General features: G+C 36.6%; 1 protein-coding gene across 1 annotated transcript; it reads right to left on the bottom strand.

Annotated features, from left to right (window-relative positions):
* Positions 1-8,310: 8,310 nt before the first annotated feature.
* LOC113335143 (histone H3.3-like) lies at positions 8,311-8,721 on the bottom strand. The gene has a single exon (XM_026581274.1). It carries the CDS (start codon positions 8,719-8,721, stop codon positions 8,311-8,313), a length of 411 nt encoding a protein of 136 aa, XP_026437059.1.
* Between the last annotated feature and the right edge of the window lie 2,515 nt (positions 8,722-11,236).

The raw sequence follows: 11,236 nt of genomic DNA, 5'->3' as shown, positions 1-11,236 counted from the left end.
CAGACATTGAAAGAGAGGCAGGGGGAGTTCAGTTTGGCAGGTTGCGGCTGCAAGCGAAAACCAGAGGCGAGAAGAGCTTTGGCAGCATCGACGGCGATTAAGAGGATTACGGTTTGAAGTTTATTGTTCTGATTTATTTTTGGATTAGCTTGTGATTCTTCATATGTTTATGGCTTTTGAGAAAGTCATGTCTAGCTAAATCTTTGTAACTAGGATTTATGTTGAAACCACTTAGAGTATTAGGCTATTTTCAATTGAATAATATTCAGTAAAGACTATGAGGATTTGAATAAATTAATTCCATGATTTTATATATTGATTCAACGATGAAATTAGTTGTTGCTTCACCGGTTCTGTACAGTACAATAACCCATGTGCTTAATTTTTATGATTGCAAATATATTCGTCTACTTATTTGATATTTCATGCTGGGTTAAATCTTTTGATGGGATACGCTTAGAATAGCCGGGTATTATTTGTGAACATATAATTAGTTTCGTATAACTTTCTCGCTAACGCAATTTGATGGTGCATGCTTTGGGTTAATCTTTTGATATGCCATGCTTAGGGTGTCCCAGTGATATTTGCGATTCTAATACGTATAATAGGTGATGTCGATAGAACGGACAATAAATAATTCTTGGATTATGTTTCATTTCAATAATTGAATAGAAGTTGTGGTGGATACTATAAACCCTGGTTACCGACTTTTCCTTTGGATTCGTTTAATTTGTTTGATTTATTTTCTTCGTTTTTATTCTTTTAGAAAAATCCAAAGCAACATCTCTGGTTAGTCGATCAGAATTATTGATTACAGTATTTCCACCCTCTTTGTGGGAACGACCCGTACTTGCCGTTGTCTACATTGTAGACGCCGTGCGATTGCGGTTATTACATATAGGGTTCTCCCAGAATCCCATCATTGGTTACCAAATTTTGGTGTCCCATTAGACATTTTCGTAAATAAACCAAAGAGGAAGGGAAAATAGGTATTATAGTCAAATTGTATTATAATTCGTTATTTATCATATTTTTTCAGGATTATAGTTGGCAAGTAAACTAGAATATAACATATCTAAAAATTTGTACCATAGAATTTTACAAATTTTATCTCGTTAGAAAGATTTTAAAGTGATCTACAGAATGAGTATAAACAACAATATCAAATTTAAAGTTTTTACGAAAAATTCGGAGGTGTTTTTCATTTTAGGCACAATTTTAAAAAATTGATTTCACAACCATTATGCAAATCACCACAAAGGTTGCATAACACATTATGTAGTCATTTTTTAATTTATGGATCAACTAATTTTCCATTGCAATTAATAAAACGATGTACTACCTCCGTTTCAGGAAAAATGATATTTTGTCTTTAGGCACAAATTTTCTTTTACAGTCCAATTATAGTTGTGTTTCCTTTTTTCTTCGGTCGACCCTCCCCACCATGATAGCGGTCATCTAGTTAATAGTTTACCAAGTCGTCTTTCGCTTATATTTTTTCATTGTCAGAATCAAAATTTACAGGCTCAATGGACGTCAAACGTACTTAATTACAATAATAACAGCATCAAAACTGCATTCTCTCCCTCTCTCTAATTCGCCCTAGATGTGCACTTGATCATCTCTTCTTTATTACAATATCTCTTCAAAAACGTAATTAGAGATAGTGAACGGTCAACATACGATTAAATAATCTCTATACCCGATCTCTCTGGTCCTAAAGTCTTTTAAAATGTACGAAGCTACTGATATACTTGTTGGGGTTCTAGATCTTTTAACACTGGAAAAGTTATGAAGATATTCATCACAAGAGAAATTAAGTTGTGAAGATAGTGTTCACAGGATTATATTCTAACAAAGAAGAAGAAAGAGACGGATATACTCTTTGAATTGGGGATTAGCCACCAACTCTGAGAAGGAAAGATTAAATAAACTAAACTCTTATTGATTGATCGATCGATTAGAACTCAAGTTACATATTTATAATCTACTTAGGCTTGTTGATCAAACAATAATAATGCCAAAATAAGAGTTTGCATACAATAAGGAAACTGACCTAAATAAAGTAAACTAAATAAGGAAAACTAGTTTAGTTAGGAGTTGGTATCACAACATCCTTCCCTGCTGGAAAAATATGCTTGTCCTCAAGCATCAAATTCTGGAAAACGCAACAGCATCTTCCCAGATAGATTCCTCAACTGGATGATCCTTCCACTTAACCAACCATTTGGTTCCTGCATGATTTCCTTTCTTGAACATTCCGCGTTCTAAAATGATCTCAGGTTCCCAATAAGCGTAATCAACTATAACTGGTATGTTAGTATCAACAACATTGTCGGAACCCAGTTTCAACTTCAATTGTGACACATGAAATATTGGATGAATGCGACTTGTAACAGGTAAGTCCAACTTATAAGCTACAGATCCAATCTTTTCTAGAACTCTAAAGGGACCATAAAATTTGGGAGAAAGTTTAGAATATGCTTGAGTAGAGACACTGCTTTGTCTATAAGGTTGTAGACGCAGAAAATAGAAATCATCAACAGCAAAGCTGCGCTCAGTACGATTTGTATCAGCTTATTTCTTTATTCTCTCTTGAGCAACTTTTAGATGTGATTGTAAAAGTTTGAGAGTGTAATCTCTTGTCTTCAAAACTGGGGTCATCTGAATAGCAGTATTAAAACTGGTATTATACCACCACTCTTCCCATGGGAGCCATTTTGACCAATCACTCGGCTTATTTCCATCAAAACATCGTAGGTAACATTCCAAAGTCCGATTTGTGACCTCAATTTGCCCATCAGATTGTGGGTGATATGCAGAATTGCGACACAACTTGGTATTTTGTAAAGCAAAGAATGCTTCCCAAAAATTACTGATAAATATTGGATCTCAATCACTAACAATTCTCTTGGGCATACCATGAAGACGTACAATCTCTCGCACAAAAATCTCAGCCACTGAACTTGCAGTATATGGATGTGTAAGAGGTATAAATTGTACATACTTAGATAGCCTATCCACTACCACCAGAATCGAATTTTTTTGGTTGGAAGTTGGAAATCCATCCACAAAATCCATTGAAATATCTAACCATATATCAGTAGGAATAGGAAGGGGATTCAAAAGACCTGGTGGAGATATTGATTCTGACTTATTCCGCTAACAAGTATCACACTTGGAAATAAAATCTTTTATGGATTTATTCATTCCCTTCCAGTAAAAGTTTTTTTGGAGTCTCTTATAAGTCCTCAAATACCCAGAATGACCACCAATAGGTTGAGAATGAAACTCTTCAAGAAGCTTGACGCACCATGTATAAGTTGAAGGCACAATTATACGATTTTTGTAACGTAATAGACCATCAGCATAAGAGAAATGTTTCTTAAAACTTGCATCTTGTTGTAAACGTTGAATTAAGGCTCCCAAATTTATATCATTATGACATTCTTGACTAATGTCATCAACCCCAGAAAAAATAGGTGTAGATCTATGAAAATATGAGTGAGTGCATCTTGATAAAGCATCTTCTGCAATGTTCTCCTTTCCACGACGAAAGATAATCTCATAATCATAACCTAACAACTTGGACAACCATTTCTGTTGTTCCATGGAAGATAATTTCTGATAAAAAAAAAAACTTAAGACTATGATGATCCATGTATATCTTAAAGTGTCTTCCAAGCAAGTATGAACGTCATTTTTGGACTGCAGAAACAACAACTAACATCTCTTTGTCATAAATAGAGAGGTTTAAGTTCTTTCCTAAAAGAGGTTTACTAAAGAACGCAATGGGTTGTTGTTCTTGCATTAAAACAACCCCAATACCGTTGCCAGAAGCATCGCTTTCCAATGCAAATTCTTTTGTAAAATATGGAAGCGCAAGAGTTGGAGTTGTAATAAAATCTTGTTGTAACAATTTAAATGCAGTAGTAGCTTGTTCTGTCCAATGAAAAGAATCTTTCTTGAGTAATTGAGTTCGAGGTGCACTTATGACTCCAAAATTCTTCACAAATTTACGATAGTAACCGGCTAACCCAAGAAAGCCACGTAACTCTTTAACAGTAGATGGAAGTGTCCAAGACAATATAGATTCAATCTTATCATTCTCAACTGAAACTCCTGCAGAAGAGATTATATGGCCCAAATATCCAACAGATGGTTGTGCAAAGGTGCACTTGGTATCTTTGACAAATAGCTTATTAGCGCGTAAAATATTAAACACAATAGATAAATGTTCCAAGTGATCAGTCATATTCTTGTTATAGACTAAAATGTCATCAAAGAAGACAAGTACAAACCTCCGTAAATGAGGCCTGGAGATATGATTCATTGGACTCTGAAAAGTTGCAGGTGCATTCGATAAACCAAAAGGCATAACCAAAAATTCGAAATGACCATCATGTGTCCTGAAAGCAGTTTTTGGAATATCAGGTTGATAAAGTAGAATCTGATAATACCCCGAACGTAAACCCAGCTTGTAGGAGCTCAACAATTATATTCTCTATCTCATCCTTCTGAAAATGAGGATATTTATATGGACGCACATTAACAGGAGAAGAATCTGGCAATAACGGAATACGGTGATCATGGGCTCGTTCAGGTGGAAGAGTGGTTGGTAAATGAAATACATCAGCAAACTCAGCGAGTAATTGTTGCACTGCTGTAGGAATAACTGAAGAAGTATGCATGGAAGCATTTAATGCAGATAATTGAAAAAAAATCCCATGGTTTTCACTACGTAATAAACGCTGCATTGATTGTGCTTCTAAAAGCATGACCGATGATTGGTTGTTACCCATTAATGAAACAACGGCGTTATTAATGTGAAACTACATGGTTAAGTTAGAAAAATCCCACTTAATTGGACTCAATGTTCTTAACCATTGGACACCCAAAACTGCGTCACAGCCACTAATATCAATCAAATGGAAACCAGTGGTGAACTCATATTGCTGAAGCTGTATAGGAACATCTACACAATAACTTATAGTATCCAACTTCCCACCATCACCAACCGTAACACTTAACGGAGATTTTGTAGAGAGAATCGCATAACCACATCTTTTAGCCACAGACGGATGCAAAAAATTATGGGTGGAGCCTGAATCAAGCAAAACTATAATAGATTGAGTCTTAGTAGAACCAGTAATGCGCATAGTTCTAGGAAAGGTAGAACCCATCAATGAATTGCAAGAAATTTTAGGCTCAGTGTCAACTGAGTCCATAACCTTAAAAGCAATATGCGTATCTTCAGTAGAGGAAAGAGGTAGAGCCTCATATGGAGATGTAGAACCTTCATTAATCTCTTCAGCAGTGTCCAAGATAGTTAATATAGGATTCACACAAACATGAGTAAGCGTGAAGAGTAGATCACAGTGAAAGCAAATGCCTTGTTCTTTTCTTTCTTTTTTTCAGCTGGTGACAAATGTCTAGCTCCTGGTGGAATGTATGACTTATTGTATGGAGTTGGTTGTACCGCAGCAGCAGGCTGAAATGGAGGAGGACGATAAGGTTGTCGTATGACAGCCTCAATAACAGTTGTATAGGATTCTTCTTGATGCAGTGGTTTAATAAAAGGCTCGGGTAATGTTTGCGCGTGCCAACAACTTAATTGTAGTACCAATATGAGGTTTTAAAGAACGAATGAAGCAACTGATTAGATAATCCTCAGGGAAGTCAACAAAGTTTAAAAGATGCTCAAATTCAGATATATATGTTCACGTACTGTACCCTTATGATTAATGGTGCTAATAGACAATCGAGCATCAACAGATTTCTCCGGAGCAAATCTTTCACGGACTAAGGTACAAAACTGTTCCCACGAATTGACTGCAGTTTTGGTTCTTCCCCATCGAAACCATTGGTTGGCCTCGCCTTTAAGATGAGCAGAGGCAACAATAATTTTAAGAGCATCAGATGTATTGTAAACACTAAAGTATTGGTCTGCATTGAAAATCCAGCCATCAGGGTCTTCACCAGCAAAGGTTGGAAATTTCATATTAGGGCGCAGCTGTTGTGGTTGACCATGATTTTGTGGTGGAGGTGGTGGAGGGGGATTTGCATCACCAGGACGATGTTGTAGCAGAGGTAAAAATTTTCTAAATACGTTGCGGAAAGAGGTTTCCATGGATGTGGCAAGCTGTGTGGCGAGAGCAGTACGTTCTTGTTCACGTAGCAGCAACTTATCTGCCATCTTCTTCTTTTGAGTCTCTTCATCAAGAACATGAAGGTTAGTAATAGTCTCAACAAGATTGTCCATCTTGTCTGCTAAGACTTCAATACCTTCATGCACGTTCTTCAAATTTTCTGTGTAAGACATTATGAGAAAAGATAGAACCCTAAAAAAAATTTGGTCGATTTTTTTGGAGATTTATTTTAACCTGCTCTGATACCAGGTGTTAGGGTTCTATACCTTTTAACACTGGAAAAGTTGTGAAGATAGTCTTCACAAGAGAAATTAAGTTGTGAAGATAGTCTTCACAGGATTATATTCTAACAAAGAAGAAGAAAGAGCCGGATAAACCCTTTGAATTGGGGGTTAGCCACCAGCTCTGAGAAAGAAAGATTAAATAAACTGAATTGTTATTGATTGATTGATCGATTACAACTCAAGTTACATATTTATAATCTACTTAAGCTTGTTGATCAAGCAATAATAATACCAAAATAAGAGTTTGTATGCAATAAAGAAACTGATTTAAATAAAGTAAACTAAATAAGGAAAACTAGTTTAGTTAGGAGTTGGTATCACAAAAATACTACAACTAAAAAGACTCTTGCATGCAGAATAATCCTTCGACAGAGGCAAGGGTTTTGGAGGAAATATTTGTGCACAAAGTTGGGATGAGAGATTACTGACAACCAGTATTTTGATACTAATTCTGAGTACTGGCAGAGTTTCTAATGGTGCATTGGAATGAGTGTAAGATATTGAAATTATAAGCGCTAATTGATGAATTTTTAGTATGCATAGTATGGTCGACAGAAGTCTGACCTGTTTTTCTAATTTGCTTTAATGCATCACCAAGCTCGGCTGTTTACGGAATCCAGCAAAACGTCAAGAACATGTCGCTCGGTGCAGATGAATGGATAGAGTTAAATGCAGAATGGAGGCAGAAAATCTTGATTGGATTAATCGGGGGCTACAAGAATCACGATTTAGGGTAGTATCCTAGGGGCAGAAGAAGACTATGATACCATTTATTATTTTAAAGTACGTTATTGCCTTTGCCTCTAATACAAAGTGTAGATGGAGCTTGATTTGCCTCTACTATGGTATCCTTTGAAAAACAGTAGAAGTAAAGCTTGATTTTGTTTTTAGAATCAAGCGCCCAATGTTACGCACCATTTTTATCCTCAATGTAGTGTCAAAGACCAGTAAGATTTGGTTGATTACCTTGAGATGTTAAAAGCGGAAGGGAGGACATGGGAGTGGATCAGTATTACATGAAAGCCATGATCATAGATAGACCGGAAAAGATTCGGAAAACAATCTGGGGGTTTCTCATCAGTTTCTGTGAGGATGAAATATTATCTGACATATATATTGACACCTGAAAAAATAAGTCTTGGTGACTGCAATTAAGTCTGGCACCTTTTGATCGAACATTTTCACATTTATTACGTTCTTGCATTTCTTTCTTTCCGCACAGCCCAACACATGCGCACTAGAATAGATCCACTTCTGAATTTCTTTTCCAACAACTGTGAGAGATTGCACTACAAAGAGTATAATTTGATAGTATTAATGACGCAAGGTTAATTTGAGAAGGCAATCAGAAATAAAAGATTTACATATTTCATCACCTGATTTGATTGCAAAATGAGTTGCTAAACAAAAGCAAGTGACTCGGTGTATTGATGAGTGTCGAGCCAAGCATATCGTACTTGCTGGCAAATCATGTGTTTTTAATAGTTCTTGCTCGAATATCGAATTAAGCAAAAGAGTTTCTTGTACCAATCCTCTTACCAAACTCTCCAACGCTGGTCCTATTCAATGAGCCATTCCAAAAGACACCTGGCCTGGAAAACGTATCAAAAGATGCATGGAGGGGATAACCAGAAAGATTCGAACAGTTTAATTCTTATGTTTTTTTTATATTTTTTGTTAACAAATAAACTTCATTGATGAAAATCCATAAAGAAACTACAACTTACATAACGAAAACCCATACAGAAACTACCACTCATGGGTCAACAAAGAAAAAAGGAAAGAAATTACAACTTCATGAAACAAAGATTGTCTTGAAAAAGTAAAAATTCTCCATTACCCTAAACATTAAGCCTAAGAAAACATAACTAAAGAACCTAAGCCCTTTCACCGCGAATGCGCTTTGCTAATTGAATGTCTTTAGGCATGATCGTGACTCTCTTAGCATGAATTGCACACAAGTTAGTGTCTTCAAACAATCCTACTAAATAAGCTTCAGCAGCCTCTTGAAGAGCAAGAACAGCATGACTCTGGAATCGAAGATCTGTTTTGAAATCTTGAGCAATTTCACGAACTAATCTCTGGAAAGGCAACTTCCTGATCAAAAGTTCGGTACTCTTCCAGTATTTCCTGATTTCACGAAGAGCAACTGTTCCTGGACGATAGCGATGTGGCTTCTTAACTCCTCCAGTTGTTGGTGTTGATTTCCTTGCAGCCTTGGCAGCGAGTTGCTTCCTGGGAGCTTTACCACCGGTAGACTTACGAGCAGTCTGTTTAGTCCGAGCCATTGATGGAATGAAGAGGAGATCTGAGAATTTGGAAACGGAAAGGCAGAGAAGGGAAATTGGGGGTTTCTAATATCTTGTGCATGGTAGAGGCAGTACTTAGAGCATCTCCAACGCCACATCCTTGTCTTATATATACGGATGGAAAAAATAAACATCCTTTGCTGATCTGTATTCGAACTTTGCTTATATATAGGAAGTTCAAGAAAACCATCTCCAACCGCGAAAGTTTATGAGGAAGTGGTGTTACAGTTATCTTACATTGATAGGATGGGTAGTTTTTATTTTCTTTCGCGGGTAAAATAAAATTCAGTCCCGCCAGATTGTGATCTTCTCTATAAATCAGGGTGGTTCTTTTCTTCTTCTCCATTCACCACGAACTGCAAGTTTAGGTTTTGGTAAGTTTCTTCTTCTTTTTAATTGGTGTTGTTGTAGTATATTTGTTACCAGATGTAGTCTCCTTGTGTCGTTGTTCTTTCTATATCAATCAGATTGTTTTGATTTAAGTACACACCATATACTTGTGATTTTGTTTGTATGGAGTTCTGATGAGTTTTACTTTTGGTATGTTATAGATATATTGTTGAAAGATTTTAAGACATGGATCCTGCAAGTGAACAGAACAGGTTTGAATCTGAAAATGCCGCGGCTGAGGACTATAGTGCTACTGCTACTTCGTTTGCTCCTAGTCCCTATATGTCCCACCAAAATCAATTCATCAATCCAACCCAATTTCAGTTTCCGTCCCATTTCCCTCACAATATTCATGGTAATTTAGGACCTGGCTATGGGTTCCAAAGTATGATGAGTGCTGCTGTTTCTTCGACACAACCACAAAGCTTTCCTCCTCCGCAAACACAGACTCCTGTTTCCCCTTCACAAGTACCGGACGTTGGCAATCAGTCCAAAAAGAAACGAAAAAGTAATCCTTCAACAACTCAATCAGCCAATCCTCCTCGGCGGATTTGGACAACTGAAGAAGACACTTCACTAGTGAAGGCATATCTGTACATTAGTTTTGATGCAATAATAAGAAGGGACCAGTCAGGTGGCACAATGTGGAATCAAATCTTGAAAGTTTGGAGAGAAAATATGGGAACTTATGATGAGGACCGAAATTCTAATGCTCTATCGTGCCGATGGGGTATCATACAAGCTGCAGTTAACAAGTTTCATGGACATTATGAGTCACTCAACAAAAATCCGAAAAGCGGAACTTCAATCGAACTTATGGTTTGATTCCTTAAACCTTTTTTAATACTGTTGTCACAATTATTGCTCATTACTGGTCATGATGTTTATAGTGACATTTTATATGTGTAGCCACATGTTAAAATGTGAATGTTGTTTATGTTAAACATATAGATTTCTCTTTTCTTTTGGTATTAGTATACGGCAGGGAGTAGAATGTATTTGTATACGACATGGAGTAGAATGAATGATGGAGTTTTTTGTTAGTGTTTCATCTAACTCATTTCCAATCTTTACAGAAAAGTCAAGCTTTAAAAATGTACAAAACGTTGGAGGGAACCACATTCAGGTTTGAGCATTGTTGGGAGGTTATGAGAAAAAATCCGAAATGGTGTTCTCAGCAGCTTACAAAGCCTGGCTCCTCAAATAAAGATAAACCAGTAGATGTCATCAATCTCGACACTCTAAAGCAACCAATTACATCAACTAAAGGAAGTGAGGACAACAAAAGTGAGGGTGTTCCTCGCCCAGATGAAGGAAGAAAGTTGAGTAAGGAGAATGCTAAGAAAGCCCATGAACATAAGGGAGTGATTGGATTTTTGACCAGCTACCAGTCCACCATAGAGAAACAAAATGTGTTTAGCCAAAAAGAGTTGGAGCTGAAGATTGAGAAAGAGAGAAAATAATTTGAACTTATGAAAGAGGATTTGGCTCTGAAAAAAAGGCTTACGAGCTAAAGGAAGAAGCTCGAAAGAAGAAAGAGATGATAGCAGAACGCATTGAAGAAGAACGCATCCTGAATAAGGACCTTGATAAAATGCAACCAGTTCTGAGAAAAGCTTACAAAATAATCCAGGCTCGTATACTGAAGAAGTGGAAAGAAGATGGGACATTGGGGAATGATTCTGAGAGCAGCGACGATAGTCTTTGAGTTGTTTCTCGGTTCTACTAATGTTAATTGTTGGTTTTTATTAGGTTGTCATTCAACATTACAGCTGAAATGTTGTTGTTTTCTTTTGGGTTGTCACTCAGCATAGTATTTGAGATGTTGTTGTTGTCTTTTAATGTAGTAGCTAAACTTTGTGGTTGTAATTTGGCATAATAGTTTCCTTCTGGTAATGGACTAATTTATAATTATTTGCTTCTGACATGTTCCTCTAAAGAATTTTTTCTTACTCAAAAATGCAAGTGCTGGGAAGAGGGAAATAAAACATGATACCTGCTGACACACATCAAGGTTTATATGAACAGGGAAATAAAACAGATAATTATAGACTCCAGGATATTTGCACAGGTCACCAAAGAGATTCCAGATAATTTGCTGCAA

This window comes from Papaver somniferum, unplaced genomic scaffold (genome assembly GCF_003573695.1).
Source record: "Papaver somniferum cultivar HN1 unplaced genomic scaffold, ASM357369v1 unplaced-scaffold_139, whole genome shotgun sequence".
Lineage (NCBI taxonomy): Eukaryota > Viridiplantae > Streptophyta > Magnoliopsida > Ranunculales > Papaveraceae > Papaver > Papaver somniferum.
The sequence above is the reverse complement of the archived record's forward strand: the minus strand, read 5'-3'. Positions and strand labels throughout refer to the sequence as shown.